General features: G+C 38.1%; 1 protein-coding gene and 1 long non-coding RNA gene across 2 annotated transcripts in view; one reads left to right on the forward strand and one right to left on the reverse strand.

Annotated features, from left to right (window-relative positions):
* LOC121953079 (actin-binding LIM protein 3-like) overlaps nt 1-15481 on the reverse strand; it is a 51376-nt gene extending 35895 nt beyond the window's left edge. The window contains exons 1-2 of the mRNA XM_042500024.1: nt 15414-15481; nt 11242-11406 (exon numbers count right to left, since the gene is read on the reverse strand). Coding sequence (XP_042355958.1) covers nt 11242-11406; nt 15414-15432 — 184 coding nt within the window. The 5' untranslated portion in view covers nt 15433-15481. The remainder of the gene's footprint in view (nt 1-11241; nt 11407-15413) is intronic.
* Nucleotides 8312-11321, forward strand: LOC121953080. The gene is made up of 3 exons (XR_006106477.1): nt 8312-8382; nt 10297-10326; nt 11250-11321. It is a non-coding gene; the product is annotated as an uncharacterized LOC121953080 (long non-coding RNA).
* Nucleotides 15482-25777: the final 10296 nt, after the last annotated feature.

The raw sequence follows: 25777 nt of genomic DNA on the forward strand, positions 1-25777 counted from the left end.
AAGCTAATGGCTCTAAACCCAGTGGAGTGAATGGATCTGATCCCAGCCAGCGTGTTAAGTGGCTCAGACGGAGAAAGAGAGAGGCAGAGAGAGAGAGGAAGACACTGTGGACCAAGACAAGCAGTCTAGCTGCCTAATTTATGCATCTATTGGAGTCAACCTAATGACATAAAGACAGTAAAGCAACATTAAAGTAAACTGTATCAGACTAAATCAGACCATACTACCCCCAAAACATCCGTAACAGTCATCTGTGCAAGCAGCTCACTAAATATTTCTGTTATATTGTTATATGTTATATGTTTACTGTTAGGTGGTGGACTTGGGGGACTCTGAGGTTTTAGTTCGGCCCATGTCCCATCTGCTTGCATGCAGTCTTTCACTAGACAGAGATCAAGATGTTTTGGTTTTACTTTCGGGAGCTTCCATGCCGTCCATCTTTATTATACAGTCTATAGTGCAGGAGGTTGTGGTGGATGGACTGGTCAAACAAATACAGGACCTTTAGCAAGTTGCTGTTTGTGTCAGTGCTGACTTACTTCAAGTTATGAATGCAAGTTAAGTTATGTAACACACTTAACTTTAACTTTAACGTAACATACAAATAATGATCCTTTTTTGAACCAAATAGTTTTCATGCCTACATCTAACTGCGACCACTGCGAAACATTAACCACATGTTTAAAACTGTGACCATTAGTACGTGTGCCTGTTGCTGGTACACTCCAAAGATCATATATGTCATTTTGGGAGGCAAGTGACCTATTCTGCTATGCAGGTATGAAGATGTGTTTACCCAAACACATGAACCATTTGATTATCATTTTGAGAGAAAGGCTTTTATTAAGCATAAAGATCATGGAGTCATGTCATGGTTTTCAATTCCCTCTAAGGTTCAATCTTGTAATATTATGTAGATAATAGCGTGGCATTGCTGCTGTGCTCACTGCACATTTTGTCACTGGAATGCCTGCAATTGCATTACATCCTCTAACTGCTGACCATAAAAAATGATCATTATCACCAAGAGCCTCATAATTGTAAACAGTACAGGAAGATTATTGCAGAGTTTAGTCAAGGCAAGTTTATTTGTATAGCATCTTTCAACAAAAAGGCAATTCAACTTCCTTTGCATAAGACACAGTAGGCACTAAGACGAAAGAAACAACAATGATTTTGTATTGTCTCTCTTCACTTTTTCTCCATTTTTGCTGGATTATACCAAACAGGATGGACCTCATACACACTCCTTACTGTATTTAAACTGTAGTCCAAAGTTTTCTGAGTGACACAGATCTCAAAAGTCCATTTGCAGGATACATGTTGAAATTTAAGGTACGAATATGATTTTTCAACACAGATGTGATGCTGTTCATAGTCAGTATTGTCACATAACCCAGTGATCCTGTCATAATTTTGACTAAGTTTAAAGATGTTAAAATCAATGTATTCATAAAGGAAAGAACATTTAGGACATAATCCTCAAACATGACAAAACGCTGTACAGTATTTTTGTTTTTCTTCTCTGTCTCTGATCTTGTATTCTCGTCATGGCAAAGCTGCTGTCGCGCAACTTTAAAATGCCAGCCTGACCTTTACCAGTCTGCCTGAGACTAAAGCTGATCACAGTGGAGGAGTTACAGCTAACACACATCCATGCTCCTCTGTATGTGCTCTACACTCATACTGCATATTAATACACATACACACGTACTGTATATGCCAAACATATTTGTTGTTAGTAAAAAAAAAAAAAAAATTGTCTAACAAGTCAACCCTTTTATTTTTTAATATCCACTGGCATTCAATAGATTAAGTTTTCAGCCAGCTGTGACAACATGATATATGCAAACCTGCACCTAGATACACTCTTTTTTTCTCTGTTTCTCAGAGACAGAGACACTTGAGGATGATAGCTCGGTCCTTCTCGTCTTTTCTCACTCCGCTGATAGCATTCACACATTCATCACTGTCTAAATGGAAAGCTATTAAGATGTGGAGGCAAACAGGAAAGAGAGGGAGCTGTTGAGGCTTGGCTGCTCTCTGGAGGGACCTGTGGTTTATTTGGATTTTCGAATCACAGGACATTTTCAAAAACTGTCCTCACAGAACAAAACTCATGCATGCGCATGCGCTGGCTGTGTTGACCAAATACTAATGACATTTCCGTATGTCTTTTTTTTTTTTGCAAATTAGCCAATGCTAGCATACTACTACAATAAATATAGATAGTAAACCTAATTCCTGATGAACATCCGGACATAATTGCACGGCCATTGTGAGCGTATTTGCATGCTGACGTAAGCATTTTGCTCAGAGCACAGCAGAGCAAGACTCTGCTGTCAGTGCATCTTTATTAGACTGACATCAACCTTTTTCAGGTCTCAGTAATTTAACTATGCTCCTAACGATGATGAACCATTAGCCAAGCTCAGCAAATATCATGTCAAGCTTTTTGTATCTTTGAGATACTGCAAAAAGGCACAATTGTCAATAGATTCTAATCATGCAGTAAATGAAGTATAGAAAGGCCAATGATATCTTTATGATGAGCATGAGGTCACAAATCTGACTGAAGTTCCTCTCGAAACCATTCAACTTGTCAGGAATTATATCAAAAGTGAGGAAGCACAGAAGCCCATTATATTCACGAAGTGAAACGAACCAACACCTGTTTTTACAATTACATTGCTATCTAATTATCACAGAAAAAGATCTCATAATAATGAGATCAGGATCTAATTATGAAAAATATTAAGCCTTGCTATGAATCGTCGCTAACTTACACTAACCTACAGGATAAGACAGTGGGCAACAATGGCGCTATCTCACTAAATCTACTTTTCTTTCCATCTCCATATGAATTAGGAAATATTAATTTCACCTCATGTTAATGCCATAAAATAAGTAAGTCAACACTGTGCAGGAATCTCAAGTCGTTGGGATTGTTCAGGCAGAAAGACCAGTCTTAACTGCTTGAAGTCACTCTGCTCCTGTAGGAACAGGACGCTGGAGAAATCACTACAGGATGCTTTATGGATATAAGTTTACGCATATGCAGGTTTTTCCTAATTTTGAGATTTTTTTCTCATAATAACCAGATCCTGCTCTCATATTTATGAGATCTCTTCTTGTAATAGCAAGATAGGAACTCATAACTCAGACAGATGGTAAAGGATGCCATCCCTCCGAACCAAATAGATCACAGATCATTTGTGACAACCAGTAATAAAACCTGAACCTCTGTGTGTGAGCATGCAACGCCTTCATTTACTGTATATATGGAGCACTTTAATGTTATGTGGTAAATCGCTCTCTGTTAATGGTGAGGTACTCTGTTGTTGATGTTTGCTTTTTGGTGCTGTTGTTGTTTTTGTTGTTATCATAGTTGTATGCTGATTTATTTATTTTAATTGCTATATGGTACATGATGAGCTTCTTAAAGGACAAACAAAACAAGATCTACCTCTAATAAAGAGATAAGCTGTATTTTTTTCTTTTGTGAATGCACTGTACCTCAGGATATGAGTGTTTCTGAGTCAAAATAATTTCATAAAGCTGAGGACTTAATTTTGAAAATTTACGACGTAATTATAATAGAGGCAGTAAAGGCCACAGCAGAGAACTCCTTGAATCTAAACGTGCCTGACTGCTGCCATCCATTACTCCCTCTCTGTCACATGACATTTTAGTCTTTCAGGGACAGTCGGGACAAATCTTTCCACTGCCACTTGAACTTGCTGACTGAAGCTTAATGTTTAAAAAGGTCAAAGACTTGTCAGTCCCTTCAATGCCAGACCTGTCAAGAAAGACCTTATGACCCCACGTGACCTCACCCTGACTCCACCTGTTGCCACAAACGGTTTTCCACATTTAGTCTCTTTTGTGTTTGCTGAATCAGCAGTAACTGGACAGTTCCTTCAGTAGCTAAATAAAATCACACAGTTCAGACAGCGGGACAATGATTTAATCCCGTTGTAAACAATGGTGATTAATTACGAGACCTGCCTCATTTTATTATTAGTAACTTTAATTATTGCAAAATTGACCTCTAATAAGCAAATTCAACCTGGTGACTGTTTCTGCTGGACAGACAGAGTAACAGCATTATTATGAGCGTCTACAACCATCTCCAGCCTCCACTCTGTCTCACTGTGCAGCACATCCATACTCGGTCTGTGAGGGACCCGTATAACTTATTCTCACCAGACAGAAAAAACTATCAAAAGAAATGTCACTGGAAATAATTCCAGTCATGTAATGAAATTGAAGGACTGAGACTCAGCTCATTTGTTAGCATTCATAATGACTCAACAAGAAGCGAGCGACACCCGCACTGCTGCAGTTTGGGGTTCAATTATCAATTGGCAACTCCAAAGAAGATATGATTAAAGGCTGGGCAATATATCATTACTAAACTGATATGGTAATATGAGACTAAGTCTCATCTTAGATTTTACCAACTTACCAAACTGTTGAATTACAGCTTTGAGGCACTATGTTCACATAATCATTGTTGGTGCTCAACAATGATTTATTGTATGTATGTATAGACTGTTGGGTAAGTAAATAAACACAAACATCATAGATGAATTGTTTGCACATAAGACTTACATGTTAGAATTCAAGGTTCAAGTCCACCTGTTGACAATATTTTTCAGATATTTTTGACTACGCTGAAGTAGTATTTTACTCATCCTTGTAAAAGGATATACTGTATATAAAAGTAATATAAATAATAGTGTTATATGATTACAATAATTAACTGAAGGATTAGTAAAACGTTAATTAAATATAGTCAAATATGTGAAAAACACAAACAATAGACAGACTTGAACCTTAAACTCACTGACTGGACTTGAACCAGCAAAATTAGGATAATGAGCTGTGCACTATAACCATTCAGCCACCAAGACACTCCATCAATCATGATTAATATGTTATATCCACAATTCAAGCAATTAGAAGACCCCTCAAAGACATTTTTCTATCCTCAAATCTGACCTCACCTTTCTTGTTGAAGGTTTTTAATGGATTGTCTTTGTGGTTCAATGTTTATTTTTAAGACCAATAATTTCTTCAAATGTACTAAATAGTATTAAATTCCCTTCAAAGTTTCATCTTAATTAAAAATTGACTAAATCAGACATGAGTATGTCAGATCAGCTCTTTATAAAACAGTCCTTTCACAATAAGAGAAGCCTTTCTGGGGGTGGATAAAAGAAAAATAGAAACAGTTCAGGTGGGATCTGAAAAGGAAAAATAAAATAAAAATCTTAAAAAAGCTATCAACCTCATGTTTAATGCTGTTAGCATTATATTGCACCAGATCTTTTTTGTAGCTTCCACGTTGTTCCCACTTCATGACCTCAAAGTACATGATCACAACAAAGTCAAACAAGACTTTAGAGTAACAATCTGAGCCTTTCAGTGGCAAAAACTAGACTTATAGTGGATGAAAATTGACAGCCTGGCCGCTGACAACTGACGCAATATATAATACTGGACCAACAAAAATGTTGTTCACACTATTCACTTACACATATGGCAAAGTAGGCTGGAAAAATACCCTTTATCTCTGCATATTTAAGTTCATTTGACTAGCGTAAAGCCACTCTTCAGCATTGTAGTGACTGCTTTGTTTACCCTGCGCTGTAAAAGGAAGTGACGTTTTGTGGGTGTTCCCACCGAATCTATAGACCAAGAAGAACTGAGAAGTAAGCGGAGGGTTGTGGAGAAAGAAAACAGAAAATCAATTTCAGGTCACAAATAGATAAAATCAATACAAATCAATAAATAAAATTGTTCTCAGTGCATGTTCTCGCTCCTCCCTTTTATCCCAGTGTTTATCCCCTCCCTCACTCACCGCTCCATCAGTTTCATTCGTCACCAGCCTCCCTCTTCCCCTCCCTTCTGCTCATTGGAGGCCAGGTTCAGCTGCAGTTCGTCTGAGGCACTGAAGTATTTAAATACTTTTCTTCTACATCTGTTAACAGTGATTTGTAGCCTATTAAATTGAAGTGCTTGAGGTCTGGACACACATGCGCACAAACACACAACTGGCAGAAAGACAACAGATAATGATTTCTTTGTTTACTGCCAGCGGCGCAAGCAAAGGGTCTTGGGAATGAAAGAAAGAGGCAAAGGAAGAATGCATTTAAAAAGAAGGGATATAAATGAAGATAGATGCGAGAAACGAGAACTCCTGGAGGCTTGACACACACGCTGACTGTCTCATCGTTCTGATTTAGCTTCCAGATAGGCAACAAAACATACGAGCGTGCATGAAAACACACCAGAACACTGACCTCCTGTGCAAATGCTCATGCAGGGACACACAGAAACGAGTGGTGCGCAGCTGAGCTGATACAGCGGTTAATGCTTCACAGTTTGTCCTTGAAGTCTCTTCTGAAGAAAGAACCATCTGTAACCGTCTGCATGGGTGAGCTACACTAATACTGATAAAATACACTGCCTGGTATGTTTCACTTCTGGAACACAAACTTGTTTCTAACCAAAGTGGGTCAGGCTTTGCAGTAAGCTCTTACTAGGTTACAAGAAATATATGAGTCTACTTTGTATTCTGTTGAGAAGGTGAAGACCTTGCACAATCCATCCAAATAAGTGTGCGCCTGTTGTACATCACCTTAAGGGGACTCTGTAATTGAAAATTATCCCATAAAAGTCTCCAAAAATGGGACTGAAATACTGTGCCATTCACAGTGAGAATCTGGTAATTTGGATATTTTTTTTTCCAGCAACAACTGAGATTGCTCTTTACAAAAAGACACGCTGAAAGGTCACAGATGATGTACATGGCTCAATTTTCTGGTGCAAAAGAGGAGACGAAAGGATTATTTCAGACACGAGGCCTAAGACGAGACGTGGAGCAAAGAGAAGAGAGGCAAGATGGGAGTCGGGGGAGAGATTAGAGGAAGAGGAAAAGAGAAGGCATCATATGTGAGGAGAAGGGGAAGCAGACAGCAAAGTGAGGGGATGAGGATGTGGGGGAGGAGAGGGGGGGGGGGCCCAGGGGAGGTATCAATGAGGCTATCGATCTGTCCATCCAGCACACGCCTTGCCGTCCTGTCACCGTCTTCCCTCATCTTTTCGCGTCATCAACATGGTATGGATTTCCTTGCTGTAGCTCTTTGCATGACTCATTTGCATGACTGTGATCAGGATAGACAGATGGATCAAAGAGGAGGAGGGGGTTAGAAAAGGAAAGACTAACCAGTCTAACTGAGGGAATGATCGGTATAAACAGTAGAAACATGTGCCATGGATTTGGCTACACTCTAAAATGTGGTTTTCAATAGTTAAGTCTTAATATTTGTCAGTCAAAGTCAGGAGTTACGCCTGAATATTTGCATATCCAGCAGGACATGGACATAATATTCCAAAAACTGGCCTCATTCTCTTTAAAAATGAGGCAAAATTTATGAATTTGGGGCATATTTTATGACAGATTTTATGATAGCAGAGAGATATTATTTGCAGAGTTGCATTTGTCTTTTGTGTGATCAGCCTTGAAAATGTCATCTGTATGCAAGTGGTGCACTTTGTTCTTTTGTGCTGACAGGAAACAAAGTTGTAGTGGTTAAATCAAAAGTTTAAATCCTAAATATCCCATGTGATGCATTTGCGTGTAGGGACATCTTGTACGGAGGTTTGTATTATAATTTCTTTTATACTCAATTTAATTTATACCACATAATCCCTTTAACCTCTTTTAGCTGCTGGATTAACAAAGAAACAGATTGTCCTGGCTGGTTATTTTATCCATAACAATATCGAGACATAAAATTTCATATATAGTGATTCTATCCACATGGCTAGCTCCTGTAAGACACAGTTTTTAAATTTTATTCACCAGCTTTATTTAACAAAAATCACATTTGAAATTTTAACAAGCTATGAAAGCTGGTGTCACTGCCACAAGGGCCTGGATCAAAATATCTGACTACATCATACATACTTTAGTTTAACGTGAAGCCTGTCCAAGTATTCAAAACACTTATACTAAACTGCTCATACAGACAGTAGAGTAGTTGCCCAGTACTTCATACGCAAAACTAATATAATTTTTTCCAAAAATAAGCTCTAGTTCTTGAACTGATTCTGTTCAGGCTTCTTGGACCCTTGGTGCTATCTAGCAAAGCAGCACGTCTTTCCACCAATTTTGAGCGGAGCCACTGTAACCAAGGATCCATCAACAAAGGGCACTGCAGAATACACAACGGAAGTAAACAGTAATAGCAAGATGACTGATTTCATTTCATTTCTGTTTTCAGATTATTGGTTGGTTTTTATCCAAGAAACAAGCACGGACCAACTATAGAAATTGATACGCCCACTGAGGTCATTGCAGTAAAACTTCAGGTTAAGTATAAGCTTTTTTTTGTCTCCAGCTGGTCACCAACGTTTCGGGTTCTGAACCAATTTATTTTTGTTGGAAATGCTCTAACTCTTCAACATTGGGTGAGCCAACCAGAACACAATGCCCTCCATGCTGGTGGAAAGGGGTCTAACGCCACGCTTGCAGGTGTGGAGCTGAACTTAGGCACAGAGCTTCAAGCTAATGGTAATGCGATAATGCTAATATTTACCAATTCAAAGTCATAGTAGGAAAACTAATAAACCCGAAGTACAATTGAGGCAAATTTATTCATAAACAAAAGTATTGGTCAAGTTTAACTTTGGAACTGATGATGGCACTGCATTAAACATCACCAACGTTATTTCAATGAATCCATCCAGAGTTGGCCATGAATGCATTACGTGTAACTGCAATCAGTCCAAGTTGTTGAGGCATACCGCCCAAAAATTACAAATGTTAACTTCTTGGTGGTGCGAGAGGAAAAGTCAGGGGTGCAACAGAGTTGGTATGATTTATCCTCTGGGGACGATGAATGTCTATAGAATATTTCATGGCAATCCATCCAATAAATGGTGACGTATTTCAGTCGGACCAAAGTGGTGAACCAACCAACTCACTGCACTGAGTGTTAAATAACGACCTTATAAATGACTGTCATCGAATAGTACCCACGTACCAAGGTCTACAAATACATGTTACTGAAATCATGAGAGGACAGTTTCATGCAACTCCCAAGTAAAGCTGGGATATAAAGCACAATGTACATTCAACAAAACCTAAATTAGTCAATATACTACCAAATAAAAGACAATCTAAACTCACACAAACACCAGCACACAGAGTTTCTGCCTCATCTATCTCACCCTGCTCATCTGTTTCTATTTCCGTTTCTATCCAAATCTCCTCTCCTCTCTCCAAAAGCAATCTCTCTTCAATCCCAAATAGCCTTACTAACAGGAGATTACACTGTTTACCAAACAAAGACTCATTGTAACTCACTGACATTCACAGCTACCAACAAAGGATGTAAGACATGAGAGCATCAGAGAGGGGGAGGATAGAAGAGGAAAAAATAATCAGCAGAAGAAGAATAAATAAGACGCCCGTGTACTAAAAGCTGACATTTTGATTCTTGTCGACTTCATCAGCTGATGTCTACTCAGCCCACGCTCCATTAGCTAAAAGTCATTAAGCCTACTCTGCAAGATCAATTGTCCATAATAATAAATACTTTAATATCAAAGAGAGAACATTTCCGTCAATGAGTCAAGCTCATGTCCTGTCAGAGGGAATGAGTGCTTTGACTAAGCAAACTATCAGTCAATTAGACAATCTATCATTCAACCAAACAAACAATCAAAACAGTTTTTTTTCAGCTTAGGTTATTTTTCAGATCTAAAATGTAGCATGACATAAAAAGAATAAAAAAGGAAAACCCTCCTCTTTGGTGCTTTGTGGCTGAGTGCATTCAGGCGATGTTACTGGCACATCAAACAGAGAAAACAGTGTTGTTTTGCAGCACGCTTTGGGACTATGCGGGTCCCGGCCTGTGAAAGGAGGTTAGCTGGTTGGAGTCTGACTACGGGCTGAAAACCTGCTGACAGCACTGCTAAGCTAGCTGCTGACTCCAGACCTCTATTTGTGCGTTCTGTCCCACCTGCTCACTGGTGGAGCTCAAACATGCAAAGACACACATGCTGCAAACACACTCAAATACTCAAATATGTACATGCGTTCACACACAAATGCGTGGATGAATACAATTTTCACTTGTGTTTTCCCTTTTTTTTTTAAACCTTCTGTTCCTTTTACAATATTTATTTACAAGTTTTACTTACACCCATCTTAAAAGGAGTAGTTGGGAAGTGTTGTGGGACAAGAGGTATTCTATTTCTGACACTTTTTTCACATTTCAGGGAGGAGGCACTCAAGCCAAAAGTGCGAGGGTAAGTTTCTCTTTATTCACCAACTATGCTAATTATCGATTGATTATTCCTTTCAGTCATTATTAAGCAAAAATGTCAAACATTTGCTGGTTCTGGCTCCTTAAATGTTGGAATTTGCTGCTTTTATTTATGACAGTAAATCTTGTATGATGTAGTAAATATATATTACTCCAACCTCAACCGTCTTTTGAGCAATCGGATTCCCATCCACTTCTAATTTTCTCAGTTGCATTAATACTTGGCTTTTCTGACACCTGATACCTATATAACATGCATGAAGTACAAAGTGAAAATAGCACATGAGCCAACATGACATACTGTTCCTGACTTATCCAAGCCTCTGTTTTTGGTATTCAGATATTAAATGAGCACTGAGTGGATCCATAGCTTTGCTGCTGTGGCTACTGAGATATTTAGACAAAAGTACAATACCTGTAATGTTTAAAAGATCAAAGATCTCCCCACCTTCTCTTCATTGTGAAGATATCACGTCACCTTCAGTTTCTGGTGACAGGTGTGTCCAAATACTGTATGTTTTTCTTATATAAAATTATTGACTTTGATCCTGCTGGAGTCATAGATAGTTCTGTTTCTATTTCAGTGAAGCTATCAAGTATTCAATTGTGCTGGTTCCTTCTTGTCTGAGGACTGCTAATTATTTAATATTAAATTATGCAAATTGATGTGGGTGGCATCCACACATGGAAACACATGCATGAGTCCAAGATAGAAAAATAAATGAATATGAAATATGTGTGTGTGTGTGTGTGTGCGCACGTGTGTGTATGTGGGGGAGTTGAGCATGGAAGCGGATGTGAGTGTGTGGATACATATGTGTGCATGTGAGGAGGTGTTAATGTGCACTGAATATACAGCAGCATGTTTGCGTGTGTAGGTGTGTAACGCCTTTCCTACCTTGGCAGGTGAAGCAGTGAACATGGAAATGTGTGTTCTTGACACGCACCACCTCCCCGCGACACACCTCCCCACAGCGCTCACACACGATGGGCGAATTTCCACGGCTGGAGAGAGGGGAGCTGCTGTTGTTGTTTCCTCCATAAAGACCTGACTGGTACTGAACTGAGGAGAAAAGACGAGAGGATCAAAAACATGTCAGTTATTGTCATTTTGAAGGCCTTCCTTTAGTCTTCCATTGAACTGAAATTCAAACCTTTGATCAAAGTGATTTAAAAAAATGTGAGACAACTGCCACAAACAGATAAGATCTGACACATTTTTTCACTGAGGCAAGTGTCTTGTTGCAGGAACCTGTGACAGTTAAACAAAAGTTTCCATGCATAATGAATCTGAAAACAGTTGCTCGGGTTTGTCCACAAACTAATCCACAAGTTGACTCATTCTCAAAGATCACAACAGATGTTTGTTTAGTTTTCCCCCTAAAAATTCATCAATTTAGCCTTGGATCAATAAGACAAAAACAGACAATCAAATAGAAACACAATAACGAACATGATCTCACACACACACACACACACACAAACTTGACCAAAGGTTTAAGGAGACAAAGAAGGCTTAGTGATTGACTTTGTAACTGGTGGTGGCTGCTGGGAGATCAGTACGACTTACAACCATTCATTACAAGGTAGCGGCTTAAGAGACAGACTGTGAGAGAGAGACAGGTTCAGAGGGAGATGGAAACTAACTGAATGATTAACTTCAATCTGCAGGTGGTCTTCAGAGTCTTAGTTGTCAGGGAACTACTCATATTCTACAATTTGTACAATTGTTTCAATGGAAAAGACAGCTATTATAAATATACACTTTACAAATTTGCATTAATGTAGTGCACTGTAGATTTGTATACTTCTGTCTAGATTTGTATAATTACTTCTCCATACTTGTCTCCATAATGCTGTGCACTGCACATTGCAAATTGTGCACATGACAATAAAGCTTTGAATCTTGAATCGTGACATACACATGCAGAACATGACAAACACACACACACTATGTGAGACAGAAAAGGGCACATGGGGTTGTTTTGGGATTAAACCTCTTTCATCCTCGCTTATGAAACTGGTCAAATCCCTTTTAGAGAAACAAAAAAGTATTTTTCTTTATGCTTTCTCACACACACACACACACACACGCACGCACGCACAGACAGAGCAGCTCTGTCTCTATAACTGTAGGACAGTAGTGTATAGAGTTCACTGTGATCAATATTGATTTTGATTTTCAATCAACTGACCCTTAGCCAGTGTGCAACAGTCAGAGTAACAATTCTACTGTATTCCCGTCCATTCAATTACATTACAGTTAATGTCTCTGCCTCCCAGAGTATTATGCAATCACAGCACACACAGACACACACACACGACACACAACATGCTGGCAGGTTAAGCTGATGACAGCAGGAGAGAGACAGAGAGAGTTGAGGATCTATAATTGTTTCTGTGAGAGAGAGAGAGAACGAGTACAAAAAAAGGTAAAACTGGGGCAAAAATGTTTCCTAACAAATTGTATTACCAGTATGTGTTTGTGAGTGTGTGTGAGTGTGTGTAAGTGTGCGTGCAAGTGTGTGTGCACCACAAAAGCTGGCATAGGCTCTGTAGCCAGATGGCAGCACAAGGACTGGAACCACAGACACAGAAAGCCACCTTTGTGTGTCTGTGCATGTGCGTGTGTGAGAGAGCCTGAATGGGTTATTTTTGTGGGTTTGTTACTATTAGTAGGTTTAAATGTATATTCTAGTTTATGTATCGTATGAAGGTAAAAAAAAAAAGCTGCATATACAAGTACTGTATGTGCTTTAATGTGTGTGTATGGGTTGCCTGTGTTGTGCACTGTCTTGATACAACTAACCAGTAACCATAATGTCCTGTGCACACACAAAGCTGTTACTCTTGTCTGAAACAGTGGTTCCCAGCCTCTTTCTCGTGTGAAAATAAAGCCATGTCATCTTGTGACCCCCTCCTCAGGTGTTACAAATTTCACCCTGAGGTGGATTTTTTTCCCCTCTCAGATTCTTTTATTTTGTGAAATTACCCAGCAAAGCATGTGTAAAATCACCAATTAGAAAAATTATTTGTTGCAGAGGAACTATAATTCTTCTGCTGTTTTCAAACCCGTTCTCTCATGACCCCTAAAATGTATCTTATAACCCCACAGGGAGACCCCACCCCCATGTTGGGAACCAGTGCTCTGGGTTATGTGCAAGTCAGCCAAACTCTCTTCCATTTTTATTTGAATAAGTTGGATACAATTTTCCAGTAACATGCATGAAAGAAGCAAAGATTAGAGCAGCATAAATAACTTATCCTGTTTGGAGACCCCTGAAAATTTTCCTCATGAGCAACTGAAAGTCTCGACCCGAGGATGGAAACGCTGGTCTAAAACATTAAACAACTGCTGATAAGAAAAAGGCATCAAACAAAGGTGTCTGAGTGATTTGTCTTACTGACCTCACTGAGTGCCACAGTAGGGAGGACATAACATCTGACACCATGGATGACATTTTCATTTTTAAAAATCTAAAGAAATCTAATGTCGGCCCTATTTTCCAACAATTCTCCCTAAAGTGGCTTAAAAACTGCACTGCTCGACAGCGATGCATATTAATTCTGACCTTTGACCTTGTGGATAGAAACCAATAAAGGTCCCCCGTGGTGCAAACCAAACCAGTCAGCCAAAAGTTAATCCTCCTCTTTTCTGTGGGAGATTTTTGGGGTTACAGTCACTCAGCTGGGGCCCCTCTGCTACGCTGACATGGTCATAACTGCATCAGAGCGTAGCCTGTCGGAGCCTTCATAAGGTTAAATATCTCCCTCAGGTGGGAGGTATTAAACTGAATGGCTGCTAGGAGGTGTGAGGCGCTGCTTGATGTCTTTACACTGGGAAGCACAGCGTTGTGTCATGTCTGCAGAGCCGGCTTTATTTTCAGAAAATAGATTTTGGGATTTAGTGGTTTCACATTATTAAAAAAAAAACTGCTTCATGTGGCTCTTTGTTTAGACATTGGACCATTTTAATATGTGACTGGCACAGTGTGGACCAAAGATGTGCTGCTTTGTCTCCCGGCTATCAAAGAACAGCAGGCTTCTTTTCTTCTCTCTGAAATATCTGAGCAGCTGTCTCAGGCTCTTCTTACTCTCTTATTTCACTTTTATTGATTGCTTAAGTACTCCCTTTTATATATATATATGTACATATTAAATAAAATTATGGGTAAAATATTGGGTGCTGTGACTGTGGGGATTTCTCCAGCAGAGGAATCCCTGGTTGTCATCAAAACCATAGAAATCTATATCAATTTACAAACTAACCATGATGAAAATACTGATGAACGCTTTCAGATATCAATACACGGTATCAGCCTCTGTTTCTAAGCTTCTCTGACAGACAGCCAGCTAATGACATGATAAAATACAGTGTCAATAAGTGTCAGTGATCAATAACCTCAGTGAAGGAATGTTTATGTCTACTTCAGGTTAACCCTCCCAGGACGCTATATGTCATTGATTAAACTGAAGCAAACACATTAACACACACATACATGTGTGCAATTTGACCCCTTGAAACCGGGATCAAGATCACTTTTATGTGTTGCATTCAGATGCATTTCACAAGTATTTAAACCTTTGAATCATATTGGTTTGATTTCTTTCACAAACATGGGAAAAAGGCAATGAGCAATCTGCCAATAAATGTTCCTTGAATTGCAAGAAACTAGCAGATTTAGAAAATTATTTTTTTAAAGCTAGGGAAAAAATTCCAAAGCACTATATTTCAAAGTATAATAATTGTAATTTTAAATGTATTATATAGAATTATTATAGCTTTTGGAAGTTTATTTGTCAGGTCATTTCTAATTTTTTAATTTTATTTTTTACTTGTATTAATTTTTTTTTACTCGCATGTGTGTTTTTTGTTTGGTTGGGTGCTGCTGGGTTTTTTGTGCATTTTCAGGTCATTTTCTTGTACTTTTGTACCAATTTCTTACTAATTTTTGCATTGCTCAATGCCTTCTCCCCATGAGTTTAAAAGAAATCAAGCCAATTTGCCAAGGTTTCAAAAGGTTAATAAACTCACCCGCACACACACACACACACTCACACATTGCTCACCATTTGTCGGTCCACTCATGATGTGAAGTGGGATTCAAACAGCTTGAATGATCCTCAGAGTCTGTATCAGCAGCCGGACCGAGCACTCCTGTCAACTCTCTCTGTCCCTGTCCGACTTAAGCCTCTCGCTCCGTCTCTGTCTCAGTCTGGAGAGGGCTTTCCCTGCTCCTCCCGGCAAGCGGATTATAGTGCCAGGCGGCAGACTGCTGTACCTCTCCGCCCTGCGTAAAGGCAGCCGGTTGAGGAATCAAATCGAAACTGACTCTACTGTCCTCCTCCTCCACCTCCTCCTCACGCCCTCATCCTCTGCTACTCCCACCCAACAAACCCCAGCAGTCCTCTGGTTCGGTGCGGAGGCGTCCATCCCTCCCTGAACAGCCAGTGCGCTCCCGCAGACGCCCGCACGCCTGTGCGCTCCGGTGTGACGGCTGAAATGCTGGATGGTGAGTTTCTGTTGGTTTTCCACAGACTCGGAGCTGTCAGAGCGTCTTTCACCGGGCAGGACGAGCTCCTCTTCACGGTGCGAGGGCGCCACACTGAGTCTGACCCCCAAACTGCCGGCAAAACACCAGCCAGACCTGAAAGTACAGGAGTCATGTGGCTCTGATTAGACCCCAAATGTAGGGGAAGGGGATTTAAAGATATATAGATAGATAGATAGATAGATAGATGGATGGATAGGATGGATGGATGGATGGATGGATGGATGGATGGATGGAATGGATAGATAGATAGATAGATAGATAGATAGATAGATAGATAGATAGATACATACATACATACATACATACATACATACATACATACATAAATAAATAAATAAATAAATAAATAAATATAAAATAAAATAAAATAAAATAAAATAAAATAAATATTATTATTATTATTATTATTATTATTATTATTATTATTATTATTATATACAATACTATTCGGTTGTTAATACAATGTATTGAATTTCCATTATCTTTTGCAATATTGGTTTCATAACATGCGACTAGTTTCAAGTTTTATAATAGAGTTGTCACTTAAAAGGGCTGGTTGCAAAAAATGTTTCTGAGACATGCTTTACAACAGCCTTTTGATGCATACCAGTAACCAATTCTTGATTTGGCCTGTCCATTAGGTTTAAACCATGTAATCAGCCTCACATGTTTAACCCTTTGAAACCTGGCTTGACATGACTTTTGTTGCATCTAAACGCCCTCTTATTTTAGTATTTACATTTTTGAGCACTCAGCAAATTGGTTTGATTTCTTTTGAAAATAAGGGGGAAAGGACAATGAGCACCATGGCAAGAAGTTTGTTAATTTAGCAATTTATTTATTGTATTTATTTATTAAGATATAGCTCATGGAAAAATTTTTTTATTTATTTATTTATAATTATCATACATATATATTTGAAATTATTTTTACAGAATCATTCTAATTAAGCAGTTTTTGGATGTTTTTTAACTTTCATATTTGTTTGTTTTATTTATTATACTGATTTTCAGGTAATTTTCTTCAGGTCTTCAGGTAACTTTTTTTTTACTAATTTCTTCCTAATTTCTGGGTCATTCCTTCCTAAATTGCTCATTGCTGAGGCCAATATTTCCAGGTTTCTAAGGGTTAAAGATGTCCAGACAGCTATCAGCTTATTGTTAGTGACAAAAATCCCCGACAGCAAATAATCAGTAGAAAAGTTTGTTTAACTTTCAGTAAAAAACCGCTGTCACCTGATGCAGCTATTATTTTGTTATCACTGTTACATCCGTGAACATTCACAAAAATAATAAGAAAGGGAAGTGACATGAATAGATTAACCCTGGCTCAAATATGAAGCCATAACAGCTAAAAATAAAATAAAACCCTTAAACTAAATACACGACTGTGCTAATGAACCAATGCTAAAATGTGACGTTAGCTTAGCCAAACACAAACGGCAGCTCCTACCTACAGGGAGCCACAGGTAGTCGTTTTTCAAGTACAGCTTGTCGGATTTAGGGACAACTATTGGACGAAATTCTATAAAATATACACGACTGTGTTTTTATTAGTTTCTAATCATCGCAAAGAATTCTCGTCTTTTCGTTACCTTAAAATGAGCCGTTTAAATCCACAGTCTTTGACAGAGTCCGCCATGTTGTTTGAACATTAGCCCCAAACCATCAAGGAACCATGGACGTAACCCAGACCAGACCCCAGGAAGTGCGCCACCCTCTGCAGCAAAATGTGCATAGTGGCCGAAAGTGGAACTACAGCATCACGTGATGCACACTGGTGCAGAAAGACTTGTCCCCATTTGCTTAACATTGGGAAAGAGACCTCCTCAAATCACTGGATATATTTTTTTGAGACATGTTGACTTTTCAGAACGCATTTTTTAATAGCCATTATTAAAAACATTAAGTCCTAAAGACGTAAAATGCGCCATTTTCCGAATCAAGATTTGGAATTCGGTATTTCTCCAAACATAAACGCGCATTTATAATAGATCCATGGTGTAACCCTGTAAAACGGACAAACCAGTCACGTTTTCCTTTCGGCCACCGTCAATAGTAGGAGAAGTGTCAATTCATAAACCTCACCGCTAGATGTCACTAAATCCTACACACACACACACACACACACACACACACACACACACAAAGCAACTCAGCTCTGTGCTCGCTGACCTTAAACTCCGGACTTTATAACTTATTTTTATTTAGACAAGTATCCAATTGTATCCTATTGTGTGAAGCTTTTTATTGTATGTTGAGTGTGATGTGCTTTTTTTTACGCAGCTTTACGTTGTATTTTCTGTTTTGTGTCTTCTTTGTATCATATTGTATACTGTTTTTTTTTTTTTTAAATAAACCAGACTTTTAAGATACAAAACAAAATTAAAAACAGGAACTAAACTTTATTAATTAATTAAATAAAAGTAGGCATAAATATGTTGTTTAATAAATTACTTATTTAACACCTATTTATTTTTCATGCTCCAAAATTGTTTTTAGTTGTTTTTAAAAAATGCCTAATATTATGGGTAACCAGTGTTTGGGGAATAATTACTTAACACATGTAAATACATTTGAAAATAAATGCATCTGTAATTATTTGCTGAGAAAAATATGTAATAAAATTACAGTTTAAATTAGATATTGGTGACTACAAAGGGGTGGCATCCAAATATATTCTTTTTAGTAAAAAGTGTGTTGAATATAAAATTCATTTTGCTGCTTTCCATCTTTCCACTGGACATTTTTCAGCTCTATAATGCAGTTTAAAACATTTGTCAGAAAAGTAATGAAATGTTAATAAGTTACATTACTTTGATTAAGTAATTTAAAAAAATAAATTACTGATTATATTTTTTTAACAGGGTAACTAGTAATCTGTAACCTATTGCATTCAAAAACAATCTTCCTAACACTGCTCTTTTATTTGTTTTTTAAGATGCTTTTTAGTCTACTGTCATGTTTGACACATTTCAGCATTTCAAAAGTGGCTTTTACATGCAGCCCCACAACATTTTTAATAACCACCAGGTGAACTGTGATTGGCTGCAGGTCCCCAGATTCACCAGCCAATAGCATGTGGGAGCTGAGGCCCACAGAGCCTGAGAAACAGCAGCAGCACATATTAACACATTTTATCACATTCACCTATAGGGGAATGTGATAAAATCTATTTGGGGGTTAATTGCCAGTAACTCTCTGTTGGGATTATATAAGAGACGTGTTTGTAATTTGGTATTTTGTCGGCTCTATGTGGTATCGATGCAATATTCTTGTAATATTCCAATTTGGAAAGTGTGTCAATGGCTCTCAATAGCTAGTTAATGGTTGCCTGAATGTGGGCCACTTTAATCCTTTAGAGAATTTAGAAAATATCTGCTGAAAAATGTAATTTATATTTCACTATAATATTGGCAAAGTAAAATAACACAAACAGCTGTTCCCTGGAAACCAGAGCATCAAGGCATGCAGCAGAATGATAAAGAAAATCAAATTCAAATAATATCAAACTGAAATAATCATCCAGTTGGTGGTGTCATAGGGCATTTAGCAACTGTTTCATTATTTACTGTCCATGGCCGGGTTAATCAATTGTATCAGTTGAAGGTACCATCAGCCCAGTCACAAGAGGAAAACTGTGTTATTGTATGTTTCTGTAGACACTGAATAAGTAATATTTGCACATTTTATATGTATCATATCAACGTATATACAGTTCTGTAGTATATGAGCTGTCATCTGGAGGTGGAGGAGGTGGTGGTGAGCGTGACACCTAGGCCCGCCAAACTGCAGACCACAAAACCAGCAAACAACAAATACAGTATCAGCTACAGTAGGCCATCAAATAATAAATAATAAATAACTATTCTTTATCATGTTGCATCAGCTCTTGGATTGCTCATGTTCAGTATGCAGTCCTACTGGTGATATTATTCCATTACAGGCCTCTTTCACTGCAGTCAGATTTCATATTAACAGCACACGTTTGCTAACAGTGATCTGTGGCAACAATGCAACGACATATAACAGTATATTCATTGAAAATGTAGAAATGTAAATGTTAAATGTATTTATTTTCAACTACAAATGCAAAACATAGTGTTGGCTCCTATCAAAATTGTACATTTTAATGTTTTTTGGTTCTAGTTTTGCAGATGTTTCTATTTCAATGTAACACTGTCTAACAACAGATGTTTACAGATGTTTTAATGTCACTGATAGTTGAGTAAGGCCTATAGATAGACTGACTGACAGGTGGATAAATGAATGCAGAACGTCTGAATAGACCGAAGTTAAGCAAATTTAGCCACAGTGGCTACACTGACCCTGTTATCTGTAGATATAAAGATACACCAATAGGTGGCAATACAAGTTAAGACAATATTCATGGAGACAGAGCACTGCAGGGTGTGGAGGATTTTTTTCTGTCCCATCAGTGAAATGTCAAAATAAAAACCATCCAGGCTATAAGAGGTGCATTAGAGAGGACTGTATTTGTGCAACATTAACCCACCAGAGTATTTCAGTTCAATAACATACTCTGATACATTTATTTTGAAACGAGTCCTAACAATACACACTTTTTTAAATAATAAACTGTTGTTGTTGTTGTTTTCACAAGTCTTTTTTTTTTCTTTTTTTTTTGATACAAGAGCCCTCTAACACAAAAACATGTTTATACAGCTACCTTTCAGTCTGTCCTGGCTCATTTCCCTGTAATTTAAAACAATGCACAGGATACTTCCTGCAAACACTGGCAAACCACTGACGCTTCCTCCTGCTGATGTTTCTGCACAAGACGGGAAACCTTTTCTGCGAAATGAATCAATGTTAATCTATAAAAATGACTAATCAAGCTGTGGAACATTTTTTAACAGAATCTTGGCTGCAGTTTTTTGGTCAGAAGTCTGTAGAGTGTGTCAGGGCTTTTCTTGTAGCCTAAACATCAGCTATAGAGTCGAGGTTTGATTTCTTTCTGGAAGATCCCAGTAGTCCGTCTGTGGCCTCTCTGCCGCTCATATCTGCTTTCAGAATCACAGAGACAGACTTCAGGTCTTGGCTGATGTCTCCAATCAGAAGTCCACTGGGGTCAGAAAAACAATATGTCACTTGGAGTATTACATTCAGTTCGTGTGTCTGTGGGGACATTCAGGTGTGATTAATGAGCTATTGTCAAAGCAGTCTGCCTATTTAAGAGCATTGGGACACAATAGGGAGTTCCTTCAAAATAACATTGTCTGGCTATTGCTCTGTGTGTTACACTTTTATACAAAACTTTCTCTCTTTCACTCTCTCTCTCTCTGTCTGTCCATCTGTTTGTCTGTGTAAGCATAAGACATTATTTTAATCAGCATTTTAAACTGAGGTTTTGAACTGTTTTGCAGTGCCTAAAAGCAGGGTAGAAACATTTTAAATGACATTTCCAAAGTTTTAATGCATCATTTGAGATTTAGATGCTCTTAAAATGATCTTCTCTGTGATTAAGTGTGAGATAGATTGTTGATTTTTTTACATTTACAAGAGGAAATACAAAGGATGACTGTTGTGTGTAAAAGATTAAGAGTTGCTGATCAGAGCAGTTACGGCTGATGGGGAAGCTGAGATGGTAAGATAGCACCAAAAATAGTATGCATTAGTTTGAAGGCCTATATGGTGTATGGGCATACATGTGAACTGAGAAAAACAATGCAGCAACCGCATACTCTACTTTACTGATGGTGTCCGTGAAAAGAGACTGCAAAAAAAGAATGCAAGTCAAGAATTTAAATATCAGTATATCATTTTCACATTAGGTTTGAGATGTTCGTAATATCAGGTCTGGAGTTCATCAAATAATAAACCTATAACTAATAATTTTGTTTCTGTGTCACAGCAAACCAGCTGGGCTGCACAAATACAGTATTGCAGTATCATGACGGGGGGCACTGCTGTTCCAGTGCAAAAATCCTGGTGGCGGGGCAGACGGAAAAATGAAAAAGGATAAAACAAACACACATGGTGTGATGCCTGAAAGGGGAGTAAGTAGTCACATCCTCTTGGATAGGAAGCAACAGGCTTTATAGGAAATATGGCACAACACCAGCCTATAAATAGGCTGCCACTGCAGAGAGATTGAGTCTAGCAAGGGCGAATATTTGGCTCTTTATTAGCCAGTAGCTAAACTTTATTCACCAATTAGTTGTTAACCTTGACTGTGTCATTTGGTGCTTGACAGGTAGCTTAATAAGATTGTTTAAAACTTTTTTGTTGTAAGCAATACAGATGAGAGTGGTGAGAGTGAACAAAACACTGGCCAGAAAACTAAAATACTAAAAGTCTCCACAGAATGGAGGGGAAGTGAAAAGTCAGGTGATAATTTGATATGGATTTACTACTCCTTTCAAATCACACGTAATTGCTTGAGCCATAGTTGATAGAAAATTATCAAACAGTTTCTTACACATTGTTGACAAAATACATATTTAACTGGATAGCAGAAAGGACACATTTATTCGCTCTCGGGCTTAAATAAATCAGATTTCATTTGAAGCCAATAAAAGACATAATATAAACAATCCATTTAGGTCCTATCCACAGGGCATGAGCATCCATCCCTGTTAACCTGCTTCAGATGTTATCAGTCCATTAAATGGCTGTTATCAGTTGTCATCGGGAGCATGAAATAATGAGGAAGTATGACCTCACTATCCTCTACATTTGTTGTAAGGAGCAAAGGTGGAAGTCAGTGACATTGCTTAAAAAGTGAGTTTTTGTATGGTGGGGGTTGGGGTAGGAAGATAGAACAAACAAACACAGGACTTTCACTCAGACACCACGGCCATTTGTAGTGTACTTAACATACATCATATATACATATACATATACATCATATACGCAGCACAACTTCAGTCATGACATGAGTTAACATGGTTTATGTTCACAACTTAAGTCAAATAACAAATGTGCTTATTTTATTTATTTATTTATTTTGGTGCCTAAAACTCATGAAACTATGACTGTTCCACAATATTGGAAGTGCACCTTCTGACCTCCTGGTTGGTGCACTTTGCCCCGTCTGGACCAGTATAATGAAAGTGATAACAATTGATGGTGACCATTCAATAGGTTGATATTAACATTTCACAGGGTTTGTTTGTCAAAGCTAAACAGAAAAAATGGAAAGCTGAAAAAAAGAATAACAGTACTGTGCACATATTAGACTGATGATTTGTTTTCCATTTCCACAAAAACAATCATTAAAAACATGAAAGGCAAATGACTAACACATCTTATTAATTTAGAGAAAAATTATGGTGCGGCTCAAATCAGTAAATAATTAAGTTTACTTTCACAGATTACAACACACTTTAAGTCAGAGTAAAGAGCGCAAAGATCCATCATTCCTCCAGTAAGTGTCCGTCTTATTGCTGTAGCTTTCTGTGTCATATCCTGATTTGGAACATTTATTGATAAAAGCCTGAGGCAACACAAGTATGAGAGAAGATTACATCTTGTTATGTTGCAAAGCATGAGGTATGATTAATGTTTCGCAAGTACTTTTACACTCAACCTTTTTAGTTTCCCTTCAAAATAACATTGGATATTGCCAGTATGTGTGTGTATTTATCAGTGTGGAGACACAAGTCTGAACATACAGTCTAAATGAGGAGAATCTCCTCCTATTTGGAGACAAAATTTCTGTCCTGGTATAAAAAACAAAGGTCCAGGCACTCGTTTGTGTTTGTGGCTTTATCAGTCAGGAAATGGGACATGGCAAAGGTGAGGTGACTGTCATTGTGTGTGCATATGCGTGTGTGTCTCTGAACATACTCACTGCTCTACCTTCACCTCACATGATTAAGGGGTCATAAGTGGGCTCTTTATTTGTCTGGGTCCTGTTCTTTGGAATGAGATTTATTGAAGATAAAGCTGAATCTAGAGGTCAAAGGTCACAACACACACCCCAAAAACTTAAGATTTATAACTGTAGGGGATGAAGGTATGGCTGATAAATCAAAAAATATTCACATTCTTTCTCTGAATAAAAGATGAACCACACCTCATGTCCATAGATCTTTAGATAGACGATTTACAATACTTTCCCCCCAGATTTGTCCCGAAATATATCACATGAAGAGGCTCACCTGCAACAGTATTTTGTTGTTTTGTCTCTCCAACAAAATGTCATGGTATAATAACCTCAGGGTGTGGGTTTATCATCATATCAGATGGTGACTATCATAAACATCATTCAGCCAACACACATTGTTGCTGCGTGTTATTCCACTGTACCAATGGTGTCATTTTTCACACTGGAAGACATAAAATAATATTAGTCAGCCATTTTGGACTGTGATAACAATGTAAGGGGTTATTCACCACCTTTATCTGCAAAGGCATGAGAGACAAATAATTTTACTCAAGACAACCAAGAGCTGTATTTCTTACAACTCAAAACTCTGAGGTGCTGAAACACCTCGGCATTATGGCACCAAACTTTGCTGTTGTAGTAGATTAGTAAACTTCAACATCTCTCTTGGCTGCTTCTCTCTCTCACACACATTGTTCAGACTTGGGTGTGGAGCCAGTTTTCTTTTTTTTTCCAAAGCTTTGGTTTTAATCCAAAGTCGTTGGAGCTGCTGCGTTTGTTTGGACAGACAGGAATTCTCTGATCCTTCAGGGTACAGTAAAATAGCAGGATAGTACTGTAAATGACGTCTGTCCAATGTCCACCAGAAAGTGACCTTAGTCAGATGATTCTTGTGTAAATGTGTTTCTTAGGTACAATGAGTTGTGCTTAAAGATACAATTAAATCAGCATTAAAGATGCAATGACTGAATCAAACAGTAGAAGCAAACACCATCTGACCCACATTTAAAAGGACACACTCATACAAATTCAGCAGTACAAAGTGTAAATGGACAAGTGTTTGCTTTAACTTATCACCGAGCATCTACACACCTGCGCAGCATCAGCCGCGGAAGTCCTTCCCTGTTCCTCAGTTTCTCCCAGCCAATCAGCTCCCTGCGTGTTCTTCTGCCTAATGTATATATATATATATATATATATATATATATATATATATATATATATATATATATATGTGCTGATATTTCATAATGTGTTTGAGTGTCAGCAACAGGAACTTAAAAAGTGTAAACACCACACAATTTATCGACTGAGAACAAACAATGCTGCTTACACTTGAGCGTAAACTATCTTTAGCAAACTATGTTTAATGTGGCTGATTGTAGAGGCAAGTATCTCAAATGTGTGATAATCCAATCTTGTAGTGGTTAGCTGTGTGCGAAACAATGAGAATTGTGTGTTAATTGGTATCATCTCAGTTAAAGGGTGAGTACACCAACTTTATCCAACAACATTAATGAATTAGCAAAGGCAGATATGTCTTAGTCTGTGACAACAGAAACAGCTCTGTAGGACTACTAAACTGCCAATGATACCATCAGGGGTATCACAGCTTTGAATCGGATGCAATTTTCAGTGAGAAACCTATATTACAATATTGGGACACAAAGTTAGAGCACCTATAAGACAGAAAGGGAATAAAGAAGAGATGCTGTTTAGTTGTATTACACGGACAGTAACACATACCAGTGATGAAAAGTCAGGAAATCTCAGCTCCGCTTTGACTTTTCTGTTGCCAAATCTATGGAACTGCTTTCCACAGGAAGTTAGCATAACGAACAATGAGACAGTAGACAAATTTGTGGCTTCTCTCACCAGAAATTCTCCCAGACACACACACTCAGTGTCATCAGCTATAACTCATTGATCTTTTTTTTAGATTTTTGAAGCTGCAGGTTGTCATGAACAGAGGAAAAAGCTCACAGAATGAATTATTCTTGGGGGTAAAATACCCACTTTCAAAGCTGT

The sequence above is a fragment of the Plectropomus leopardus genome, chromosome 13, assembly GCF_008729295.1.
Source record: "Plectropomus leopardus isolate mb chromosome 13, YSFRI_Pleo_2.0, whole genome shotgun sequence".
Taxonomy (NCBI): domain Eukaryota; kingdom Metazoa; phylum Chordata; class Actinopteri; order Perciformes; family Serranidae; genus Plectropomus; species Plectropomus leopardus.